This window comes from Heliangelus exortis, chromosome 2, assembly GCF_036169615.1.
Source record: "Heliangelus exortis chromosome 2, bHelExo1.hap1, whole genome shotgun sequence".
NCBI classification, from domain to species: domain Eukaryota; kingdom Metazoa; phylum Chordata; class Aves; order Apodiformes; family Trochilidae; genus Heliangelus; species Heliangelus exortis.
Genome location: NC_092423.1, coordinates 81,025,714 through 81,053,045, shown reverse-complemented (window position 1 = coordinate 81,053,045; position 27,332 = coordinate 81,025,714). Strand labels below are relative to the sequence as shown.

The 27,332-nt window shown below is 35.5% G+C and overlaps 1 protein-coding gene and 1 long non-coding RNA gene across 2 annotated transcripts in view; both read right to left on the bottom strand.

Moving 5' to 3' along the window:
* Window positions 1-27,332, bottom strand: part of LOC139793726 (uncharacterized) — a 329,041-nt gene that overhangs the window by 160,546 nt on the left and 141,163 nt on the right. The gene's annotated exons all lie outside the window — the stretch shown is intronic.
* Window positions 1-27,332, bottom strand: part of ABCA13 (ATP binding cassette subfamily A member 13) — a 139,420-nt gene that overhangs the window by 80,166 nt on the left and 31,922 nt on the right. Inside the window, exons 8-13 of the mRNA XM_071738686.1 lie at window positions 12,519-12,633; window positions 8,952-9,021; window positions 5,946-6,083; window positions 3,377-3,563; window positions 2,371-2,589; window positions 411-607 (exon numbers count right to left, since the gene is read on the bottom strand). Of these exons, the coding sequence (XP_071594787.1) occupies window positions 411-607; window positions 2,371-2,589; window positions 3,377-3,563; window positions 5,946-6,083; window positions 8,952-9,021; window positions 12,519-12,633 (926 nt within the window). The remainder of the gene's footprint in view (window positions 1-410; window positions 608-2,370; window positions 2,590-3,376; window positions 3,564-5,945; window positions 6,084-8,951; window positions 9,022-12,518; window positions 12,634-27,332) is intronic.

The following is a 27,332-nucleotide window of genomic DNA, read 5'->3' as shown; positions in this document are numbered from 1 at the left end:
CCCTATGGCACTTAGAAAAAATTAATGTAGCAGACTGAGTGATGAGTCTATTTTTTTTAGAAATATATATGCAACTATATATACTAATGAGTGGAAAATGGGAAATGAAAACCAGAAAATAATTGAGAAGGTAACAGAAAAAGAAAAGAGAAAAGAAAGTTGAGTACAGGATGCAGAACTAGAGTTCTAACCTTTGTTAGACTGGGTATCTTTTTTGTTAGATAGATGGTAATTCTTGTAATATCACTTGGCTGTTTTAGTGTCTGGAATTTTATTAAATGTTACCTCTGAAATGAATTTATTTAGGTACTGTATAGCAGTACTAATTATCTGACTATCCTGTTTAAATTTCTTAAATCAGAATTCCAGAAAAGAAAATAAGCAGCAAAATATGTGTATGAACTTTGTACCAGCTTTGTACTTTAGAAGAACATCCCAGATGCTACGGCGAGAACATGGATCTACTCCACTTGTGGGCTCATCTAGAACAACTGTCTTTGAGTTTCCAATAAAGGAGATGGCAATTGACAGCCTCCTTTTCATTCCCCCAGAAAGAGCTCCAACAGGTTTGTACTGGTGTTGGGATAAATCCACATCTTCCAGAGCTCTGAAACAGGAGTGCAGAAACAGAATGAATTTTGAAGAAGTTTTTCTAGTCACACTGTGTCCACTCATAGCTGAATTACTGAAAAGTGACTGTAAATGGAAAGTGGAAAAAACAACTACTTCTGCCCAATTCAATTATAAAACCAGATGATAAAAATTAATAGAAAAAAAATATTGCTTTAGCTAACCAGGTATAAACACTCATGATCACCTGAAACACAAATTCTGGATAAGTATGGTACAGGATAGAACAGACAACTTTGAAATTAAGTCAAATAAAATGTATAACAGCTGGCTTCATGATTTCAGCAAACCCTTAAACCATGGCAAAGACATTTAGTTTCATAAATCAATGCTTCAGTTTTTGCAACTATATGCAGTTTTTGACAGTATATGAAATCTGTAAACCATGCCATTTACCTTGACAGAATTTTTCATTTTAAGAAAACAAGTTTCTATAGTTGTTGTATAGATATATATAAGAAAATTATTTTCAATCTGTTTAGAAGCCATCTTTTCTTTACAAATAAAAAGCTAATTTTGTTTCATTGTTTTGTTACTTTTCTAATTTCTCCAAAGTATTGAAAAGCATTTATTTCCCTTTAAAAAAATTATTTTTTTCTTAGTAGCAAGGCCTGCAGAGGCCTGGGTATTCACATGTGCCATTAGTATGACAGACTGTTGCTGGAATTAAAATTCAGCAGTCTAACTATAATAAAATACAGGATATTGTTTTTCATAAATTTTAACCAAACACTAGTGTTGGTTTGTCCTTGTTGTTCCACAGTTTTTCTCTCTCTAGAGAAAGAATTCCCTGTCCCACACCAGAGATTTTCGAGATAAAAATTTTGAAACAAGCTTTTATGACAGGTATTAAAAAGTAAAACACACTTTGCCACAAAATGTGTCTGCATGTGCCTCAGTGTATTCATAAGGATAAGTTCCAGCAACCTGGCATTTTTTCCACTGAACCATGGAAGTGTCCAGCCCATCATGAATCAGAAGGTATGCAGAAACTATTTACACAGCCACATTAATAGAAGAACATACATTTTATTCGTTAAATTCACAAAATCCAGTAGATTATTAGTGAACAAGATCTCACCTTGTATGGATGGCTTACCAGCAATTTAAAATACATGGTGCAAAAAAAAAAAAAGACGGTCTAGTCCTATACCAGGAAACCTATACCAGGTTTGTTTTTCCTATTGGATTTTGTGTGTTTAAACTCCTTCATTTCTTGAACATATTTAAAGTCTGAATTAGACAAAGAAAAAAAGATGACAGCCTATTTAAAAAGACTGTAACAAGCACTGTCTTGACCTGCTTTTTCCAATCTTGCCTCTACTGCAGGTGAGAGTATACAAGATAAGAAACACATAAATTCAGTGTTAATTTACCAGGAAACTCAGGGCAAACACACAATAGTTTACTTTATGCCTTTCCAGCAAGGTGTGAGGTAAGGCAGGAAGCTACCAGATTAACCATCTCCACTCCAGTCCATTTGCTTATTGATGGTTCTGTATACTAGGTTTTTGAAAATTGAAAGTCACTACAATTACATTGAATTAGAGGTTAGAAACTAGGAAACCTATTTTCAAGGCTCGATTTCAAGACATGAAGCATGACAACAACTCACGGAAAACCTGTGGTCTCCATTCCCTTCTTCTTGCAATTTTGCTTTAGCATTTTGTTGTTTGAGTGGCTTGTAATAGACTCTACTGGTGTGCTTGACAGATTGCATCAAACAAAAGCAAAACTTACCCAGTGACTTGCTGATTCAACTGTTCTTTTGTCCAGTCAGGTGCCTTCACTGATCCATAAAGCAGCAGATGTTCTCGCACTGTTAATATGTTGAACAGGACATCATACTGGGGGCAGACACCAAGCTCTGTCCTGATGGCAGCCAGATCAGTACGGATGTCCTTTCCATTTATAATAACAGTGCCAGAGCTTGGTGGATACAGACCAGTTAACAGTGATCTGATACAAGAAAAGAGAAAAAAAATTCAGCAAGAATACCTGTAAGGACTGTGGTATACGGCTCATACTTGCATTTAGCATCCAGAGCAGCACCAATTCAGTTGACTGCTGCTATGTAAACACTAGTAATGTTTTGGGCTTCTTTTTAAAAAACAAAAAAAAACAAAAAAAAAAAACAAAAAAAAACAAAAAAAAAAACAAAAAAAAAAAAAAACAAAAAAAAAAAAAAAAGAAAGAAAAATCATAACAATCCTTCATTTCCTTACTTGCAGAATAAAATCAATTTTTTCTCAACCAAATAAAATGGACCCTTTTTTCTTTTTCACAGGCGTGTTCTAGCTGAGGAATAATTCCTAACTGGGTCCCATCCTGCATCATTGGTTTATTAAAACTTATCAGTCTTACCATAAAAACAGAAATATATGGACTTCTTAATTGGGGCTTTTTTAAATGTCACTTTAATTTTGTTGTTTTCATTTCCAGTCAACTGCTGAGAAAGAAGTCCTTTGGAACCTCTGGGAACAAAGCTCAAAACCTGATAAAAATCCACCTTCTCTGTCTGATGGTAGTACACATGGGATTCCAGAAAAAAGAAAACCACTTCTCTGAGATGTTTTCAGCTCTACAGCTAGACATACCCAGCTTTAAGGAGTTTAATAAACATTTAATTGGGGGGGGGAACAAAAAACAAAAACAAAAGCATAGGAAAGAGCTGACAAACTCTTGGAAGTGAGGAAGCACATCAGAGATCACAAGGGGATGTAATGGCATTAAATGACAGACTTACATAACTGTTGTCTTGCCAGCTCCATTAGGTCCCAAGAGTGCTGTGATCTGACCTCTGTGGAAAGTGAGGTTGAGATCTTTAACAGCAGCTTTCTGGCCATCCACATGTTCTTTGGTGAGAGACAGCAGCACCACACCAATGGTGGCCCCTTCTCTGCAGGGGTCCTTCTGGCCCAGAGGTGCTGGCTCTGTATGAGGAAGAGCAGCAGATCAAGAGGTTTGCTGAATCTAAACATAGATGGTTTTTTATCTGTGGAATAAGAAATTCACTTGCCTACCAAAGCTTAGAACAGATGTTCAAATGCTCCAATCTGACATAAGCTCCACTGAAATCAGAGACCATGCCAGTTAATATTTGCTCAGAATTTGGCCTACTTGCATTTTTAAAAAGCAACCTAAAACAATTATGCCAAATTGTGTGCATGACCATATGTGTCTCCATAGAGTCCTAAAATATTTGTCATAATTTATTTCTCCTAGAAAACACACTTATAATATCATAGCTTGAATAATCATTGTATACCCATAACTATGAGAGAATTCTTCCCATATGAACTACTCCATATATTCCATCCTGTTTCAGGCGCATAACATTAACAGGCAGAGTCACTTAATCCTCTTAATTCCTCCAGTCAACAAAGCAAAGCAGATCTCTGAGAAATAATTCAAAGCAGCAGTCCAGACTTAACAAAACTCAAAGTCCTAACTTTGAGGTAATCAGCTCAGCAAACTGAGATGACCATATGGCACAGATCAAGTTGACTTTCTTGATATGTCAGGAGAAAAAGCTGGTACTGCTTTCCAAACATGAGCACAGTCAATCACAAGCTCCATGAAAATATTATTGAAATGTAATAATTAATTGACCCACTGTAACTAAGAAATCTGGCAGTGGGATTTTTTTTTTAATTTTTAAACAAAAGCAAGCCAAATCGGAGTGTTAGTCCAAAGAAATTGAAACTGTTATGGATGAGAACAATGACAAAAAAGAATTACTGTTAAAATATATACTTTATGTATCAAAATATATAAATTATCTATTCTGATATTATGGTTATAGTTTCTAATTTATGTAATTATTTTATACATGATTAAATAAAATATTAATGTTAAAAAGATAGAATAGATAGAATTATGCTTTATATAAAATTATATAGATATATACATATATAATTATTTCAAGGATTGTGTGCTTATGTTGTGAATGAAAAAGTTTTTTGCTCCCTTCACAATCAATTTTATGTTTAGAAATATTTTTCTCCAGAAGCTTAGGTTGCCTTCCAGAAAGGCACTACCAGAAGCTGTAACATTTCTGAGGTCCTTTTACCCTCAAACCTGTCTTACAGATAGCTTGTCTACCTTTTGGTCTGGAGACTTAAACAACCATCAAACATTATCCATGCTCTTTCCATTGCTTCCTAGATTTGCATGTTTGGAATATCACAGAAGAACTTGAAGTACACAGTGAGCCTCAGACAATGTACATAAGATAAGATTCAGATTAATAGCTCCTGACTACTTGCAAACAGTAAACTGATCACCCTAGGACTTCTCTTAAGAGCAGTACCAAGTGGGTACATTCAGCACCTAAGTCTCTGCCAGTCCTACTCCAGTCTGAGCTCACAGCAACTTCACTTCAGCCTTTCCCTGACAGACATCTGATTTCCAAAGTGTTTTCCACCTCCATTGAACAAGTCCTTATCTGGACTAAATGGAACGAATGAAGAGAAATTATTTATGAGTGCATTTGTCCTGTTGTCAGTCAGTAGAATGATGCCCAATTCTTATGAAAGAGAACAAGTTCCTTTGTGTGCATTGCACACAGGCAATTTGCTACCAAGCATGTGAAATGCATCAGTTCAAGCTGAGGGGAAGAGAGAGGAACACGTCCACAAAGTTGTGAGCAAACACTTGGATGACTTGAGCCAGAGACCACACTAGTAACTTTTCAGGACCAGAAGAGTATTTTTTCCCTTGCTTTTCACAGAGGATACAGTGAACCCAAGGGAAAACACTAAAAATCTTCCATTTCAGTAAGGAACAATGATAATTATCTCAACAGAATGAAATTGTTCCGAATTGCAGAAATTTAGGCAAAATTCATGTTGATATTTTTCCACAAATGCTTAAAGAACAGTAAAGGTATCTGGATGCAGACAAAAATCAGTTAAAATAATATTAGCTTTTTAAACAAAAGAAAAAAGAAAAAGGAAAGGAAAAAACCAAAACAAAACGAAAACCAGATATATTAAGAATATGAAATGGTTCAAGGAACTTCAATGGATCCTAACAAAGTAAAAAGGATAAATACAGGGACATGATGAGCCCAAGAAACACTTGTTACATTTTTAAAAAATATTTGTGTACAATAGTTTTAGCTGAACTAGTCAAGCATTACAGCACAATTAACAGTTAGTATATACAATGTTCATAGTATATACTATACAGTGGAGAAGAGAAAGGAACAATATAAAAACGCATAGGACCAAGCAATGATAAAAACAGATTGATCAAGATTAGCACAACTTTCAGAAAAACACTGGTATTAAAATTCTTCTACAACTACAAACCTTTTTCTTGGATGTTTTCATTGAAGAAAAACATACTAGAATCCAAATAATGTCTCTTCCTCCTCTCTGCACCACACAGGTTCTTCCAGTAGGAAACGGTAAAGGGAAAGTACCATTGGTTCTTTATTCCAAATTTTCCTAGACGATAATCATGATAGAAACTTTTGCAAAATTTATTGTAATTTCGTATTTTTTGTGGACTACTAATGTCCTATCATTACTTACAAAGAGCCAGTTACACCATTTAATTAGTTCAAGCTCTTAGCTGCACTTAACAAACTTCAATAAAGCAAATAAATCATTTGGCCACACCACCAGGTCCTGCCATAAAATAACCAATCCTCAGTGATATTATGCTCTTCCCTATAACCAAATCAGCTTTTAAATCATAGGTTTACCAATATGTAGGTACAGCCTACCATAACCTTGTAACCTAGAGAACAGAGACTGCACCAACTAGCCTGCCAAGATAGAGTCATGGGTTTTATTATAGCAATAATCCATTGTACCAATAATTAAAGATTAGTCGTCCATTACTGACTGTACCATATAAATAAACCAATCAGCATATTTACAGTAGCACACAAACAAAAGAAACAGAAGTATGCTCCTACACACAACCTAAACTTTAGCATTTCAGGCTTCACTTAGTAATCACACAATAAACTCTCCGTGTATTTGGAGTTACATAGCATTGACACTGAAGGGGAGGTGTCAATTTCAGCTAAAGGTCATAAAATCGGTTTTATATTCCACACATCCTTAACTTTCAAGGCACAATTAATATTTTATTGTTATATTTTTAAACCAAATACAGAGTAGCTGAAAGGTGACATATGAAAATCAGAGGAAAGGTAAATTTCAAACAGCTATATTCAAACAGCTACAATTTAAAAATGCATCAGCTAACTCAATATTATTCATAAAACTCGGTTAATTAAAAAGAAAGAAATTATTTAGTTTTCTTTATGCACCGGATGGCAGAGTGACGAGGAGCAAAGTACCAGGTAGTTCAAAGGGTTTGTGGTCTGAAATCCTCTTCATAGGTTTCAGCCCAAGTACTGACTCAAAAGATTCACCATTTTCACAGGAAGATTTCCTCCTAGACTGACTTCTGTTACTGTGAACTAACAATTCCTAAGTCCTTCATATATTAGTCATCCTTGTAAGAAAACAAAACATATTTCATTCCTGGCTACAAACTCTAATTAATGTGTTAGCACTACTCAATATTTTTGTGTGTAAGAATACTTTCTTACCTAGTCCCTAAATGCAGTCAGGCAGTTTTGCACACCAAAAGCTCAATTCATAAAAGATAAGTTTTTGTTTTGGTTGCATACAATGAACAAAGATAATTCTATCCATTTCATTCAATAACTTCTTCAAAAACATGAAATAAGAACTCTTACCAGGAATAATATTGCTGAAATACCAGCCACCTATAAAATATAAAATGGAGTCAAAGAACATCATCCAGCACATCCACCCAAAGGTCATGTGTCCTCCTTGTGCAACTGACTGGTGCACATTATTCCACTGAATTCCTGGTAGTAAGAGCAATAATAATAAATGTTTTTCAAAAGGTCAAATCTAAATCAGTCCAGCATTAAAGATCAGAAACACATCAACACTGCACACTTGTGGGTATTTAAGCAGACACAAAAAAGACTGTAGTTAATAACAGTAATTCTAATGAACAGAAATGAATTGCTATGCCTCTGTAAGCCTCTGTTTTGAACAGCAGGTGACACAGCTGCTGGGAAAATGCAGAGAAACTGTTGTAGAAAGGTCTGTTTATGAAGTTTTAGCTGGCCCTTAATTTAGCCAAAGAAAAATAACTATGACTGTCTAATAAAATGGAGCACTGACCTCTTCAATGAATCAGACCTCATGCCAATCTGCTGTTATAAAGAAATGGGTTACACTAAGTTTAAAGTAATTTCTATATTGCTAAAGCTAAAAATTTAAATCTGTGAATAATAACAAGGAAGCAAGTCCTTGTGTGTGATGACTGCATTCAGGAGATAAACTCACTGAATATTCTACCAATAAATTGTTATGTTGCAGAAAACACGAAAGGAAAAAGGGTCAAAGCACCTGTACTACAGAGAAAGCAACCATATGGTTGAATGAAAAGCAAAAGTAACCAAGCTGTAGATTTATATGGAGCACTGTATTTTCTTCTTAAAATGCTACTTTGCTTGAGGTACAGCAAGTCACAATACTGTTTCTGTCCTTGTTTTCTACAATTGTCCAGAAAAGCAGATTTTCTGCAAAACATGCCTTGTCCTTTCATCGGTAAGGTTGAGCCATTTTGATGAAGTATCCAGTGAGAAATTTAAATAATATTTTCTGCAACTGTCTCTTCCTCTCTTACCAACTTTTATATCATTATGATAGGTTATCAATGCCTAGTGGTTTGAAACATCCACTGTCATAAATATCGATCTGCTATAGTTGTAAAAAAAATATATACATAATTGCATATTCTTTCTAGACATTTATCAAGGGCTCAGGAATTTACTTCTTACTTTCCTAAAACTTCAGCATCAATGTGGGCTCTTCTTAGCTTGGGGATAGTAGTGATCACCATGTTAAAATACATAGAAATCTATCAGAACATTTAGCCAGTTTCCAAACATTTTTCTCTTGTGTAATAAATGAAATATAAAGTTTATACTTTATACTTATTCACTAAATACAAAGTTTATCCTTAGTGAAACAGAACAGTTTTATTTACTGAATACACTCATTTTGTCAGGATGGGAAAGCTTGCCTTTAATCTGTATTGCAAAGAGAGCAATACTAAGATCACTTTAATTTACTGCCATAAAATGTGACAAGCTTAACTTGGTTTTCAAGGAACACTAAAGAGGTTTTTGTTCTGGTAGGATCTATGCTGCTTATGCATGATTAGATTGATTTTCAAAACCAGATGTAAAGCCTTTAAAACTGTAGTCTTTTAAGTAATAATTGCAAAGCTTTTCTACTAACCAGAGAGCTTACCTGTTTCTTGGCCCTCAAAGAATGTAATGAAAAATACTCCTTGCCCAAAGGCAGTTGTAGACAGAAGACACTACAACAACAGAAGAGAAACAGGATTGAAAATTAAATAAAAAATGTCATCAACAAGCTGAAATAAAATAACCTATGATACTAAAAGCAAGCACAAAATAAACAGACCTTTCTTTCACAGAAGCTAGTGGTCACTATTTCCCTTTTAACAAAACTCCCCCACATACTGCAGTAGTATTTGCTCCACTTTAAAAAGAGATCCACTGACATGGTTATTAATACTGGAAAGTACTATGTCATTTTATAACAAGTTATGTATTCAGTATGTGGTAGATTTTTATGGTCTATATGTGTAACACTCTAAAAGCATGCAAAGGAATATATTTTCTATAGTAAGAACAGTGGTCCTACTCATTTTTGTAAGACCAGAACTTGAGAAGGGAGGGGGAACATTCACACTGGCTGCTATATGCTGAAACAGCATTTATGTGAAAGGAAATAACATTTGACATCCAAGAAGCAACATAATCATGCTGTATCACAAAAACACAATATGGAAAATGAGCAAGTTACTGATGGAAGCATAAGGAAGCTTCCTTCCATAGCAAGGAAGTATGACTGATTATCAGTGGAAAAACACTGGCAAGCCCATGAAAGCTGAGGGGGCAATCCAAAGCAAGACTAAAATTAATAGACATCACTCAGAGATAAAGTTCTGCAGTTTGAAAGTGAGCTGAAATCTCTTATTTTAATATAATGAAGTTAATAAGGTTCTGCAAAATTTATAATAAAATTAACACAAACATCCAGCTGTCTGAAGAAAAAAGTATAACATAGGCTGCACTTAATAAAAATCAAAATCAGTAGTGGATTATGTTTTTGTACGGAGAAGTTCATGTGAATTCCCATCAGCTGAGTCCCTGCCTCTTACATTGCTAAGGCTTCACCATCTACTTGGTAGCATCACTCCTGTCGTCAAAAATTATTTCCTTTTTCACATGCTGCTGCCTCTAATTTCCAGCAAATGTGGGATACCTGAAGTTACTTTGAGGTAATAGATTTCAAAGTGTGGAAGTTATCTGATGAATAGTTTTCCCTCTGTGTTGCCAGAAGGAAAGGAAAAAAGAAAAAATAAAAAAAGAAAAAAGAAAAAAAAGCAACAACAAACAACAGAATAAGAAATAGAAAAACAAGGCATTCTGCCCTATTTTTGCCCTGATTCTTCCCTTTTGTATCTGTGCTTACTTGTATGCAAAGAACCAACTTATTTTATCTGTCTGATTCAAACTGGATTTTTAATATTGTATGAGTTATTCGACCAGATAAATACAGTACGTGACTTATTTTGAAAGACTGAAGCCATAACATGTGAAATAAGGTCTACATTGTATGATAGTGATATTTAATGTCCTAGTCAGGGATATAGTATTTTAAGACATAAAACAGCCTCTGGCCCACATAAAACAGGAAAAAACTCAGAAGAACTGATGCCAGAGAAATACATTTTTCAGCCTGTATGGCTAGATTAACACTAGAAAAAATTCTGAACTAATGCCCCATTGCACTCAACAGAGAATCAATCACTAGTTTTCCTCCAAAAAATAATAACTTTATGGAGTGGTATGCCATCAGGTGTGCTCAGAAGTACACAAACATTACAAATATTTTGAAGCAAAAAGAAAGAGAACTCATGATCTTGAAGAATGCATCTTTCTTATGGTTTCTGTAGGATTTACAAAATTTTCCTGAAAAGTATTTTTTATCCCTTTCTACATTCAAAATATTCTTTCATTTCGCTATCTATTAGGATGACTTATTTCCGACAACACAAAAACAAACAAAAACCTGGGGAAAAATAAGTACATTATAGTCTAAAGTTTCAAAACTACTGAAAACCACAGCATAGCTGGGGGAGAAAAATTAGAAAAGAAAAAAAAATATTTACCATTATAATCTGGTTGATGAAACTCAACTGGCTTTGCAGGACCAACAGAACTATGTAGGGTAAAAAACTGATCATATACACCAGGCTGGCACAGAGAGCTGCTGTATCAGCACTGCTAAAAAATGATCCCAAAAAATAGCTTAACATAATCACTGTAACTCCAAAATCCAGAAGAAAAAAAAAGATGAGGAAGCCATTGCTATAAGCAAAGATACCACTTGCTTTCAAAATGCTGGCCAGAGCACAGCTGCTTATTGTGATTACAATGACATTCTCCAGAAACCAGGCAAAGAAATGAATGGCTGGATGTACACCCATTGTCTTCATATACTGCAAGACAATATAGCAAAGAGAGTTAAAGTTAGGAAACAAATTTTCTTCCTTTTTTTTTTTTATTTCCATTCCTTTTTTTTATTTTTTAAGGTTTTTTTATTTATTATTATTATTTAAGCAAACCATGTTGCTACCAAGACACTACCAGCTCTCCAGAGGATGTCATCCTCCCCTTAAATTGCTCATCTTGTTTCCCTTTTCCCGTGCTACTTCTGCTCTCACCTGGATCAAACACAGTTCTGAGCAGGGCTGCCTCTAAGTTTATCACATACCAACTGGATTAATCCCAGAGTTCAGATGTGACTCTTGCATGAGGTTGCAGGACCAGATGTCAGATTACTGGGTCCTTCAGTAAGGAGTTTGCTTTTTTATACGCTAAAAAGTACTGAGGATATATACAGCACTACACAAACAAAGGTTTTTTCCAGCCTGTTGCTGAACTAAATCAACATTTGGATATGAGTGTAAACTTTGATGTATTAGCATGCAAATAATACAGCCATGTATGAGGTATCACCCCACTTAAATCAAACAAACAAACAAACTTATATATATATGCTTCCAGAAACATATTAATAATACTTCTGAAGCATCTTTCATAAGATGAGCAAAAGTAAATTTATTAAGCTGATTTACTGTCTTAAAGCATAAAAGAAACAAAGCCTATTTTACAACACAAAGTTTAGAGAAACGAGATAATTTTCCAAAAGAAAAAAAGATTACTCCAGCAGTATAAATACCACTATAATGGTTTTTAAAATATATATGTATCTATACATACAAATATGTGTCATATAATTAACTGTCCCTCCATGGGCTTAGCACCTGCTAAGACTAGCCACTGATATAAGCAAATAATTGTCTTATTTTTCCTGTGTCATCCTCTCTCATATGTCTGCTATTTACACAGTACGTGGCAAATTTTTAATTTGGTTTAGGAACATTTCTCATTTTAGATCACATATAGTGAAAGATGAAAAACAATACTAATAAAAACAACTCTAATAATAATTACTTCTTCCAAAACATAGTTTCCAGCTTCAAGTTTTATGGATCTTCTGCTTGTTGCTTTTTGTCCTCTTTTTACTAAGAGGACTGATGCTCAAATAATGTCAGGCTGAGTAAGCAGCTAGAACTAGAACATGCTGCCCAGAAGAAACAAGTGAAAATAAACCTAGCTTGATTATAAGCACATAAAAGGAGCTCAAAGCTCATGTTTTGTACTTCAGTACACCTTAGTTAATAAATTTTATTTTCAGGTATCCTAATCTACCTCTTACCTCTTCAAGATTAATTTCTCTTTCATAAACCAGCTTGCGAACCATGCCAGCAACCGAAACCATCCATGTTAACATCATCATAAGTGGGAAAAAAAATCCTATATTATTCAAGAATCTGTGAAAGAACATTCATGCAAACCTGTTAGCGCCTAGAGGTAAAATATTTTTTAGTATAATGTTAATAGGTTAATACTGGGACTATCTTCAAAATATGCACAAAATATCTGACACGAGCAATAAGAATTACCCTTGCTCTGGTTGAAATTGCTTATTTTTCATGAAACAAACTAAACAGATGTATTGGTACTATAACATTTTCTTAGTATTTGCCAGCAATGCAACTGATGTAATCAATCTTCAAGGTTCCATTAAAAGTTCAAGAGATTTCAGATTTGTGTCTTTGCTAAAGTAATATATTTGGACAAAAAAGAATAACATTAGCCGGTCAACTTCTGCCCCACTTTAACAGATTTATTACCACTGCCTAATTTTATTACCACTGCCTAATTTTATGTTCTAATAGTCAGGATGTTTTGATACTTTTAAAAGGAACAATCCTACATTTTTCTTTTGCTTCAGCAACCTTACACTGTATTTCAACACCTACCAGGGAGCAATTTACAGCTTGTGTACACAGGAGCTAGGGATGGAAAGTGGATTTCTGAGCATACAGGGTTACTTGAACAATATGTTGACAGTCTCTGACCATCAGACTCACTCTTTACAACTCCCTGAAAGGAGGGTGTAGCCAGGGGGGGGTTGGTCTCTTTTCCCAGGCAACTCTCAGCAAGACAAGAGGGCACGGTCTCAAGTTGTGCCAGGGGAGGTTTAGGTTGGACATTAGAAAGAATTTCTTTACAAAGAGGGTGATCAGACATTGGAATGGGCTGCCCAGGGAAGTGGTGGATTCTCCATCCCTGGAGATATTTAAAAAGAGACTGGATGTGGCACTCAGTGCCATGGTCTGGTAACTGCAGCGGTAGTGGATCAAGGGTTGGACTTGATGATCTCTGAGGTCCCTTCCAACCCAGCCAATCCTATGATTCTATGATCAGACAACTCTACAGTATAGCTGCAAACAGCTGGTAAGGGTAATTTGCCACACAAAAGTTGTATAATGTGTCGTGGTCACAGCTATTAAACAATACTTGCTATGCTGCAGTATTCTGGTACTGGATATACTGGTTCAGTCCTGTGCTGAGATATATATTTACCCACCACAAAGACCAAATTGCTTCCCAATTTTGCTAGCACTAATGTAATAAGGGCAATATATTGAATTAAAAAGCTGAAAGTTTACTTACAGATCACTCGTATGACAAGGGTAAGGCATGGCTTGCACCTGAATGGCTGGCTCTGAGGTATCTGTCCCAGTCTGTGCTGAAATAATTGCCCTTTCAATCATGTCTTGCAGAGGAATAAAGATGTGGTTGTATTTAAACCCATCAGCTGGCAGCTTCTGGGGATGGGATTTCCACGCTGGGTTTTTAATCAAATCTGTTCTCATGCTATAGAGAACACTGGTTCTAATTGTATATGAAATGTGTCGTGGAAGGAGATTGCCAGAATCCTGTGTCTTGTTCCCTGGCGTGTCAAAGATGATACCTGACACAAGAAGAAAAGCAGCTTCATACCCAGGCTTACATGGTTTATGCTATTTTCATACCTAACTCATGGACAATTATGATACAACAGTACAACACATTCACCTGTCAGAGCAGGTCCCTAAAGTTTCTTGAGACCTCCAACACAAGAACAGTGGTTTCATAGAGACCTATATTTTTTCCTTCATGAATAGAAAATGTAAAAAATTATTCACACTATAAATAGGTTTGTAACAACCATTTTAACCTGAGAAAATTCCTTCTGTGATTTGTTTTTCTGGTACCCAGTCCACTTTTTGAGGACTGATATCAATTCCACAGTGAAATGTGTGGCCACAAATTTTGTCCATGGGGGGATATCAATCCCTGGAAGTGAGTGAAAAAGTAAATAGTACCAAACAATTAAAATTCACTAAACCAATTAAAATTCAAATTAAAAAGCTGCTTGGTTTTGTTTTTTTTTCTTAGTCAATTACAAAATTTCTGGTTTAGGTTTAGCACAGCAGAATTTTCACATTTATTGTCACCATCTCATTATTAAAAGTAATTTTAAATAAAGAAAAAAGAAAAAAAGAAAAAAGAAAAAACAGATCAAAGTTTAATCTGTATCTGGAAAATTGAAGTCAAACATGGCAGACTGGTTGTATTTTCTTTCTGGATGACCCAGACTCTTTAGGACTTCCTGATGAATGTGAAATGTTGATTTTTTTTTTTTTTTTTTTTTTTTTTCCCTTTTGGTGATGTCTTACCCACAGCCTGGCTCACTGAAAGATAATACTATATCAAATACTTTACTGTAAAGCTAATTTTTTCCAACTGGCCAACATTACTTTCCCACTTATGCAAACATTTAATTTCCTAAAGCATTTCATGAGGCTACAAACAAAGAAAGGAAGGAAAATTCCAGTTTAGTTTCACAACTTATATGAAAAGGAATGTATGTCTACATCTGACAATGCAATATTGGTATGTTGGACATATTAGATCCCTTAAAATGTCATCTTCCATCTTCAAGCATGTGAAGACTTCGTAAGGCCACAGTACTGAAAAAACTCACATGAAACATCTTGGCTTTTGTTGGCATATGACCCTTCCCTATGCGAGGGGAAACAAAATGGATCTAGAACTTAAGAATTCAGTTTCCTGAGGACCAAGATTTCCGTTTCTGACATTGAAGGGGCAAGCAATATAATTCCCTATGAAGTACTCCTCAGAATTTTTCTTATGTTATGGTATGGGGTTTTGGCTTTATATTGAAGGAACATGGTAATTTCAGCAATCTGCAAATGTTGGTACTGCATAGGTTACAGAATGAATATAGGATTTCAGACCAAGTATTTTCAGTCCCTAGAGCTGCCTTGCCATGTCTTTTGTTCTGTACTTACAGGAGTCCAGACAGACAAGAAAAACCAAAACAACAGGAGGGGAAAATGTGGCACACTTCATATAGACTTACATGTGGCTCTCTTTTGGAAAGGCTGCATGCAATTAAACCTTCCCATGCGTGAAGAGAAAATGCGTGCAGTAAGAAAAAAAAATCCTGTTTTTTTAAACTCTTTTGTTCAATTAATTGATTCTCAGCAATAAGGATATAATTCAGGAGAAAGACAAAGAGTGCTATGCCAGAGAAGAAAGAAATATATCCGTTGCTTGATAATGTAATTACCTTGAATAAACAGGATATTTTATCTGAGGTGTTGGTTTAAGAATAGAACACACACACACACAAAAAAAAACCTTTCTTTCCTCCTTTTTACAAAGACAATAATATAAAAATTAAAATTCAAAAGGATGTAAACTAGATGAGCTTCTTAAGTGCTATAAATTTTTCCACTCTTTTTGCTCAACTTTAAATATTTATGAATATTCTTTTCAACATTTTGTTAGAAATAACAGACTTCATTTGGCAGTTCCACAATTAAAACAATATAATTAATCTTTACAACATATATTACACCATTCAAATATTGCAGAATACCTCTAGGGTAAATGGGTTTAATTTTTACTGTATTATATGTATTTTAATAAATACTTTAAAAGTGTGTAAGCTTAGTTTACCTTATCAATAAGCACAGACAACTACAAAGTCTGAATGTTTTTGTCAATATATTTTTAAACAAGGTACTTACTAGCCAAAAAATTATTTTGCTGCATGAGTTCATGAGCCTTCTCCTCCAGTTTCTCAACAGAGTCAAAAGGCTGGAAACGGTCCAGCAACACACAGGAAGAGATATTTACTACAAGCTGTGACAACAGGTCAATCTGTTTACTTGCTGAGCTGTTAAACATCTTGTTCACTGTAGTTTCTAGGATGAGGAAACAAATTGGACTTCCTTAGTTTCAATGAATTGTGCAGAAAGTTGTGTTCCCACTGCACAGCTTAAGGGTAAATAGTCTCTGTATTTAACTTTTTAAAAACATAAGAGTTTTAGTGTGAACTTTTGGTTCAGGTTTCAGTGGCTTTTCAAGTCCTCAGCTACATTGTCCTTCGATTTCAGAGCAGCAAAAGTGTGACAAATTTTAGAAAAGTTCTAAAAAGAGACCATGTCCTTGAAGCTGTAGGATCTTTTAACATTTCTTTTCCATAACTACTCCACAAATACAAGTGAGTTACTGTATTATAAACATCACAACAGAGATCCATCTCTTTCATCTAGTTATGTATTGGCAAGTTCTTCTCGTCCTGACACTGCAAATATTTCAAGCACCTTGTTCTATAGAGCATAGATCATCTCTAGATTTAAAAAGCATCTGAGAAAAGCCTACAAGTCCCCATTTCAACTTTGATCTTGTCTATGGATCCAGGATGGATGCATATCTCAACCAAAGCCCTGTTTCCAAAAACAGTGAACATTTGAAGGAATTCTATGTCCATTAGTAGAGAATGTAGAAATAGTCCTTTACAGTGAATTTAGGTGAGAAATTAGAAGGTTTCTAGCTATCAGGTGATTTTGGTGGTGTCACCAGAGTTCTGAGTTGTGATGTCAAAGATTTTATTTTTTATTTTTTTTTCTAGATTTCTGTATAGACATAAAACTATTTAATTACAATGATGGCAGCAGAGGGGTAGCATGGACAAAAGGTTCAAATTTGATTTTTTTCCCTGGGTGTTACATCCCAGGTCACATGTAGCCCTCTGTAAGGGCTTGGCAATTCCTTGGCAATGAAAAAACATTTCATATCTGGGAGAAATCACATAAATCTCTTCTAAAAGAAGAGCCAGCTGCACAACTACACCCCCACCCCCTACCACCCCCCCCCATGCCCCTTGAAAGGTTTGTAAGGACTGCACCCACAAGCTTTTACAGGACAGGTTTTATATAAAAAGCATGACACCAAGGAAATTATTGCAAATTGCTGGGTTAGAAAGCAAGAATACAGTTTCCTTGCCCACACAAAGGTAGTTTAGAAAGTAAAGAAGGGTTTTAAAAGGAAACCACAAGCTTTTCTGGCCTCCATTCAATATTTATATTGTTCCAGTAGATAAGTGAGTAAATAAGTCACCAAAACTATCAGAGTAGCACTATAAAAATTTTAGAAATTGATAACTTTGCAAGGTATTATAGCATGAGAATTTTATAGAATTTTATTCCATTAAAATAAAGAAATACTAGTTTCATAAGCAATTCTACTGAAATGAGTTTCTGCATTCACCATCCAAGACTATTAACCAGGTGCTACATTATCACAACTTAGCAGTTTGGGCAGACTACAAACCTAGGACAGAATTCCTCTCTATTACCCACATACACAAACCGAGGATAAAAGGGGAATAAAGACTGAAGACTTTATAGGGAAAACTGAAAACAATTAGATACAGATTTTACTAACACAAGGGAAAGATAATAACAGAAAGGGAGCTGGGGGTGTTCAGTCTGGAGAAGAGGAGGTTGAGAGGAGACCTTATCGATCCCTACAACTGCCTCAAGGGAGGTTGGAGTGAGGAGGGAAACAGCCTCTGCTCCTTAGTGAACTGTGATAGGACCAGAAGGAATGGATGGAAATAATATCTTTAGCAAAATGAATGGAAAGTTCCTTCTGGCAAATGTCAGCAATCACTTTAATTATCATGCATCCACCCTATTACTAGTGGGACATATTGACTTTTTTTTTAATTATCAAATCCTTATAAAAGCTTTAACTAAAATTTCCACAATAACCCTTGCTTGTCTCCCACTTAAATCCCCATATACCCCAAATTACTCATAATAATCTCCATCTCCTCCATGATAACCTGTTTCCCTTTGGATATTTATCTGACCCTGAAGGGCGTACTCCCTACTCCATCAGTTCCTGCCTGCCAGGGCTTAGTACCAAGGCAGAAGGGGTGCACCCTAGGATGGCTGTGACCCAAGGGGACACTGATGGACAACCCCATGCAGATATCAGAACCAGAGCCACTCCCTTCCCATCACAGCTACAGAGAGCTGTGGCTGGGTCTGCCCCAGACTGCAGCTCTCATCACATCACAGTCTGGCCATGGACATTGTCATGGACGAGGTGATCTGGGACAGACTCCTAACCACGGGCTGACATCCTTGTCTGCCCTTGGCACAGCCCCATGGCACCACCTGGGCCTCACAGGGCTGGGTCAGACCCTGGTCACTCTACTGACCTGCTGTTCCCTGATTATAACCATATCTCAAGCTTTTCAAATGTTCAAGGAGACTACATGCAAATAATTCTCAATAAAAGGAGCAAAACCATTACAGATAGCTTGTGATTCAACACACTGTATCCAATGTCATTTCCTATTTATTTTCATTGGAAGTCCACAGCTTTCCTTCAAAACTGACAACAAAAATTCACTACAACCTAACGGAACCTGGGCTACCCGGATTACTTTTCCTTTCCCTCTTTTAAGTATAGCTCTTATGTTTATAACTATCATATGACAGTTTGCCACTTCTAATTTGTTAGGAGGTTTTTCAAGTCTTTCAATATTTTGAAACGCCAATTATCCAGTCACTCAGAATTAAAGACAGCAACTAGAAATACCTGAGACTAACTCAACATGAACATTTCAAGTCTGCAACTTTAGTATCATTTAAATAGGTAGAACATTCCGTTTCAACTGAACACAGATCTAAATTCAAGTTATAGTCAGATAAAAGTAATCAGTACATCCTTTTATGTACATACCATATACTTGCATTTTTTTAAAAAGTTTTTCCATGTCAATTTCCAAATTACTTTCTATAAAATGCTTTATGAAATTGCTTTGCAGAGCTTCCTAAAATGAAAAGTGTTAGATGTTACATTAGGTTTATCTTCTCTAAAGAAATATAAAATAAACATATGCATTCTATTTAATTCCATTACCAAGAATCCCTGCATAACAGTGGAGAATTCAGTTAGCCTCAGTCTCCCCCTCTTAACAAACAGCAGAACATACATTCCCTATTGCTGTAAATCACTGTACTCCTTTACTGCAAATATTTTAACTGAGTCCATTGTAATGTCATTGCAAGTCTGTTAGGATAAAAAAACACTTTCTTTTCCTGTAATACTTTTGTGCCATTATGCTGTTAGCACTGGCAATAGTAATATAAATATCTCTTAAAACATGACATTTGGAAATTCCTTTTACATTATTTTAACTTCTTCAGCTCATTTGCTACATTCTAAGGGGGAAAAATTTTATTGGCTCTACAAGAGCATCTTGGGGTCTGCAAGTCCAATGCATTATTACTAACATTATTCTTTAACTTAAAGTAACAGCTCAGCTGACATATATGGGTCACAAGTCAAACATGGCAAATCTAAATTTTATCGAGTAAAAAAAAAAGGACACAAATATTCATAACAGGATAAATCCTGGTAAACACAATGGTGGTTTTTTTTCAGTCTGTTTTCCATATTTTTTTTTAATCAGTTGCATACACTGTTGGAAAAGCAATTGAACAACCAGTAAGTTCCAGAAAACATTTTATTTCCCATCATCTTATATTTGCTTAAAATAAGTGTATAAAGTGTAGGTGTAGCTATACTTGGTTTATTTCCCTTATTGTTTAGTTATACCGGACATACTGAGGTAATATTGCGTTTAAATATTTTTACCTCAGATGTTTCTCAATATCACATTGTAGGCTCATAACCTAATCTGCCTCATTTCCAACCTTTAAAACCTGAAGCCAAATAGATGAGCAGTTTTACACATATAGAAATCCTGTCCAGGTCACGTAGCTAATAATTGGAAAATAGGAAGTTTTCCCACAGTTCACCAACCTGCAGTCGTGAGACCGTGAGGACATTTCCACTGGTTTTAAATACCTCAGACATCCTAAGCCACGTCTCAGAGTAAGTCTTCAAGTTTTCCACAAAACCAAAGGTGAAATTAGCCTAGTAAAAAAAATACATGGAGACAAATGAAGTAAAAATTGTGCATAGCAAATCTGAAGAAAAAGGAAGAATTGGCATGCTTCAGATCTGTAACTCCTTTCCATTTCACTTCGATAGTCAGCAGTAAGGATAGCCATGTTTTCTTTTTTCTACTCAAGAGATGAAAAAAAATTGTTGCAGTCTCTAGAATACCAAGCTAATCAAAGTAAAATCTTCCTACAACACCTTAAGTTTCCTACCTTAAATATAATCAAAACTTCTTTATTTTGTAATCTCTCTCCTATAGAACATCATAGAGTTTTTTCGGAAAGACAAGGGAAAAAGTACAGTTTGGACATATTTAAAAGCAAGTCTTTGAAGAACTTGTAGATCTTTTATTCAAAGTACTATGACTGAATATATATAAAAATTGACAGTTGGAAGCATGGTCTGGACAATAAATTCCACTGGCCACTTAATCTATTTCAAAATACACTTGCAAAGGAAGACCTGAATGTAGCAAATTTTTCTCTGTCACAGTCAAACCTAAGATACAATTTCTCTCTCAGCCACTAGCAAAAAACCCATCATTTTTTCCCAGCCTGTTTTAAACAAATCACAAGCAGACACAAGATTAGAAAACATTGCTGTCTCTTATTGTCTGAATTGATGTTATCAGTCACAGAAGTGCATTTAAGAACAGTCCAGCATTGCTATTATGGAAGAGATTGTGACATTTCTCAAAACAAGAATATCCGCAATGAGTTGTAAACTCCAATTTTGTACCACACTTTTTGCAGTAGTACCTACTTGCAAGTACACAAGTTTTGTCCAAGCATTTTAAGTGTTTTTTTGCAAAATCCCTCTCCTAGCACAGCATGGTAAAATAGTTTAGGGTAGTTCTTTCTTCCCATTTGTAGCACAGAAGGCCCCAAAGAAACCCTTGCAAATAATTTCATTTTCCCAAGAGAGTTTTTGCATTTAGCACCTATGAGATTCTCCATTCCAGTTTCAAAGGATGAGTGATCCTAAATGTTAAACTGAAATTTTGTGTTAAATCAGCTAAACGAGTTCTTCTTAACAATGACACAGAAACCTCATGGGTTTAAATCCCAGGCCTCGATATCAGGATCATGTAATCCACTCTCCAGACATGATGGTGACAAGCTGGGTGAGACCAGAAAGGCTGCAAAGACAGCAAAATGCCAAAATATGAGACTGCTGTTTCCCCAGGACAGAGCAAGGTTAGGTCACACTGGAACACAAGGAGACCAAATCATCAGGCATCAGGGGCTGGGATGCTTTCTGTCCTCATCTTCCAGCTCAGGGAGCTGAAGACCCTGGGGGTGGTTGGTCTGACTAATGAAGATGCAGGCAAAGGAGGCATTAGAATATTTCAGCCTTTTCCTCATCGTTGGCTGAAGTGTTTCCACCCCCATAAAACAAAGAATGGAGATTCTCCTTGGCTCTCTTTTTGTTATTGATGTATTTGTTAAAAAAAAAAAATAAATTGTTGTCCTTTATGGCAGTAACCAGCTTGAGCTGCAGCTGGGCTTTTGTCTTGCTAATTTTTTCTCTGCATAACCTAACTACATCCCTGTACTCATCCCCAGATTGCTTCCTCTTCTCTCGAGTGAGGTAAACTCTCCTTTTTTTTTTCCTAAGTTGAAACATCTTTGCTTATTTGAAAGCAATTAAAAGCAGGAAAGGGGCAAGTAGTGTGCAATAGCTAGAGACTACTGAAGGCAGCATAGAAGAAACTATGTGAGGTTCCCCAGTAACTTCCTATGCTGCCCTAGTAGAGTTCCCATAAGAAAACATCGAGGGAAAATGTTCACTTCACTGAAATACATAAACCCTACACCTTGAAATAGCATGATTCACACAACACATCTTGATAATGTGTTCTTTTTAATTTTTCTACAAGGTTTAAAGGATGTTGAACAAAATCCTGATTTTCACACCGAGGTGAAACCTCTGCAACAAGTAAGATAAAAGATAAACATTAAAAGAAATATTAAGCTTAAAGTAGGAAAAGGTGAGAACTCAATGAGCAGGGTGGATCCATTTTTCTGAAAGGAAATTATCCAGTTTCTTCTACCTATCCTGAAAGATGTGTATCTTAAAAATTAAGTTAAAGACAAAACAGATAAACAGAAATAGTGTTTCTTTTGATACACACCTTCTCCATCACCAGGTCAATCATGTTTATGTTTGAATTGTACAGTATCTTCCCATGTAATAATGGTTTCAGGAAAGTCCATAGCAAAGCTCCATTAGAGGACTGCAAAATTTCCTGATAAAGTTTCAAGCAAAAAGGAGCTAGAAAAACAAAAGACCCACATTCAATACAGACAGCACAGGTGAGGCTGGATTTTTTTTTTTAATTCAAAGAAAAGGTTAATTTAGGATCTGCCACATCACCATGCCAAATACCATGCAACTGCTACTAAGCAACCACTACAAGTCCCTGAATAGAAATGGTTTAAAAGTCTCTGATAGTGTTGAGGATGCAGAATTTGAAACATTGGAAAAGAAACCAAGAATCAGAACCAAAAGTGCTTCTCACATTTATGAAAAGCAGCCTGTAAATCCCACCTATCCTAAAAGTTACACCAGTGCATTTTGGAATGGAAGGAAATTGCAAAACCTCTGCCTACAAAATGAACACTGGGGGAAGAATCATCTTAAAAAAAAACAACCCACAGGCTCACTCCCCACCCTCAGCTGTTATGTAGCTTTCTATTCCAATTTAAAAAAGAAATAAGTATTTACAAATGCTTTCACAAATACAGACTTCTTTATTTGTATAATTTCATAAGGACCTACCAAACTACAATGAAAAAATTACATTTCTCAATTGAAAAACCTAATCCATTTACTTTTTCATTTTCTAACAAAAAAATATGTTCCAACATCAGATAGGGCTATTAACACATTAGGGTGTATGTCACTCAGAACTGGGACCCAAGGAATAGCTTCCAGGACATCTCACTTCACTTGTACTCAAGCAAAGGCAATGAGTTTCCTGTGAGAAAAATTCAGAATTTTACGCCCAACTCCCAACTCATGTATTTTGGGGTTTTTTATTAATTATTATAGGTGGGTTTATAAATATCCCAGTGCTGGGAAAAAATACCTAATAATGTCATTAACTCCTCAAGGAAGACAACTTATTGTATATAATGGAAAACAAGGCAAAGATCTAAGATCCTATTAAAAGTTAAAGAAAAAAATATAGGAAATTTATCAGTAAGAACATCCAGATCTTTGCACAGATTTTTTACTTTCTTCAAATAAACAATCTTTACTAAACACAATCATTGATAAGCAACTGTAAAGTTAAGAGGCCCCAAGAGTGCAAGCGGGTCAGTCAGTAACATCAACCTTCTAAAGACAGAAGACTTGCTAATCGAAGCTGTGGTTTTCAGAAAGTCATCAGTATGTGTCTGGTACACAAAATACATACAAGGTAATCATTTTGAAGGAGTACAAATCAAATTTCTGTAGCCTCATATTTATTTGGGGTTTTTGTTTTCATTTTCCATTGTCTCATTTACCAATTTGTGAAATATGGGAACAGTATTAATTCACTCACGGGAATGCTGGAACTAACTGATATTTTAAAGATATTTTAAGGCCTTAAGTTCAAGACTTACAACAGTCGAGAGTTGTGATGATGCATTAAAAAAAATCATCAGGAAACAGTGTTTCTACACTAGACAGTTCTGAAAGTGAGTAAATCCAAACCATTTTCTCTAACCAGCCATCCTGCTACCTCCATTCTTCAAACAGGGAAAACCAGCAGAGTTGCCTGCTTGCTGCTATCCCACACAAAAGAGGAGATTCACAGTTACAGATCCTTCCCTAGTGTCATGATATTCCTGCATTCTTCTCTTGCACGGCGTCACCAAGGCATTAGCAAGGTTACTAAAAGTATTAAAATTAATCACGGTAAGTGAAATATGTATTTAGGAAAGGGAGCGAAGCTGAGATTACATAAGAGATTGATAAAGAAAATAGGAATATCAGCTACTGAAAAACTTATTTTATCCAGAGGGCTCGCATATTTTTCTTCATGATAATACCACAGCTTTGTGTTCACCAAAGAAAGGCATATGGCAATAAATTCTCAGTCTGGTATCCCAAAGATATATTTTTAATACTAAGTGCTTCAAAAATTCTAATAAACACACCTCTACGACAGGAGTATTCTTATTTATTACTTGAAAAGATGGAGAAAAACCAATCATGTGTGTATCACCCACACTTATCTTGTAGCCATAAATGATCAACCCTTCTGCTCAGGATTACAGTGTCAAAACAGGTGCCAGCTGTCAGCTGGTAAATAAAGATTCCCATTTAAGACAGAAGGACTTCTCTAAATTCTGAATATATACACGCAACCTGTGATTGATAGTTTTTCTTACTTGAGTCCTCAGGAATGCCATATTTCCCCATATTGTCCTCCAAGAGTCCTGTGATTCTGGGCATATCGATGAAGAGGTTTGCATTGCTGAAAAATGAAGATTCTTCTTTGCACACTGCCTTGATCACAGACTCCAGGGATCCAGCAGCTGAACTTCTGAACTGCCCACCTTGCAAGAACTAGAACAATCAAAAGAAATATAGATGAATCAAAGTTGCTTTTAGTAGCTACAGGGAGTAGTCCTGGTGTTCTCTCAGTATAGGCATACAGGGAGTTTGACAAAATTAAACTGCTGAACCTGCCTACCAGAGTGAGGACCTGCTGTGCTCTTTTCTGTTCTCCTGATCAACTTTATCATGGGAGGGAGGGAGGGGGTAGAACTGTAATGTAGTTTTAATTGCCAGGATACTTGGTGGAAGACAGTTGTATAATGTACTCCATTAAACTTTGAAAAAAAAAACTGTGCCTCAGTTAGGAAGTAAAGAAATTAAAATATCAAGACAACTGGACTACAGATGCCTTGATTACAGTGTTTGTTTTCACAAAGTCTTCTCTTCTGGTAGATTATTCCTGGGTCACAAAGAGAGCAGAAATTGCCAAAACCATTTTGCATATGAATGTTTGTGGTGAAAGCAGTTGCTAAGAAGAAAAAAAAATACCAATGTGCATGTGACCTAAAAGCTTGTTTTTCAAGTACATCTTTTAACTTGTTAGAAGTGCTCTAGTTTTTTAACATCTTGAGTCATACCAGCATTTATTATTGCCATGTGCTCATGTCTAGCATTTGTCTAATGAGGAGACCAAACTGATTGCTTTTGTGGCTTAAGCACCACCATTCACTGCATTCAGGAAAAAATATATAAAAAAACAGTTTCCCCTGTACAGCTTCATTTTTCAAACAATATGCTCAGTTGTAACTGTAATCTCAGACATTGTATGCGATTGTATCTCATTGTAACTGGTATCTCATGGAAGATGTACAGGTGCACCCTTCAAAGAAGGGATACAAATGGAAGGCAACAGTGATGCTAGAGTATAAATGAAGGATGTATTGGCCCACCTGATATTCATTACTGGTGCAGATGCTTGCCAAGAAAAAAAATAAGTAGACTATTAGATATCATTTGAAGACTGCAGAACAATCAAATAGAGAAAAGACTGTGATATGTCAATGAAATACTTTTGACACTGAGGTAAATTAGCATTTTATCACTGTTTTTTTTTTAAACATAAGAGTCGATCTTCAAAGTAGAACAGCACTTTGCATAAATAATAAATCACAGACAGTTCAGAGATTGTGCTGTTAGAAACAGTTTGTTCTGATCAATGCATTTACTGAAGTGCCAGGTGCTTCTTTAATAATCCTGGAGGACTATTAGAAAGCGTTATTTAAAACTCAGTATTGGCTGCTCCCAAAATCAGACTTTTTGAACACAGTTTCAGCACACAGTTTATAAAATAAATAATATCCAGATTTCATAATACCTACAGCTCTTGAATTAATCTGCTGGCATGGACTTCTGGAGGAATAAACTTTATTTATGCACAGTGTTGAATAAAAGTGGTTTTGAATTCTTGTAAGAGACTATTTGCACTATAAGGATAAATGAGGCTTATTTCAGTCAAAGAGCAGACTTGCTAATTAATTCTGGTTCCAATCAAAATAACTTGAAATTCAAATAATGAATATTTATGTGGTAAACCAACACCAGGAGACCAAATCAACTTACTGTCTTTCAACTAAATATCTACTGACTTAATAGATATGTTGTCTAAAATTTGGCTTTGATAACGTGGCAGAATTACATAGGAGGAATGCTCACAAAAAGTTCTTTGATCCAGTTGTTCTAGCTTAAACCAAATGAAGTAAGTCTGTAATCAAGGCTGATGAATCCTAACAAGCAACTTGTCACAGGGTAATCAGTCAACATAGTTGCTCCAATAAATTCATGGAAGGAGAATTTTGGTACTGAAGATTAAAAAGCTACCTGGAACTGGAATCTCAAATGGTGGCAAAAAACTCATAGCACAGGGGCTTCTGACCTAATTGGACAGCTGTATACTTAAAATAATAATAATAATAAAAGCTAATTCACATGGATTAGAAATACCAGCTATTCAACAAAAGAAACCTTAAAGTCAAGTCAAGCTACAGCTTTAGCATGAAATTCAAATAAATGCAGAGTAATTAAAATAAGGGAGAGAGGAGAAAAAAAGGAAATTTTCTGGAAAAGTACAAGAAGGTTGAAGATAATTTAGAAATTGATGGAACAGAAGGCCTAAAAGAAGCAAATGGAGAGAAACAGATACTCCTACTTCTGGGTAGAGTCATAAACAAAACAAAGGCTTTATTGTACTGAAATAGACAGAATCAGGGGCAAAACAGCAAAACTGCTGATTTTGTTAAATTATTTTTCAGAAACCTATCAAATTTAGATAGCATTATTTGAGTGAAATGTA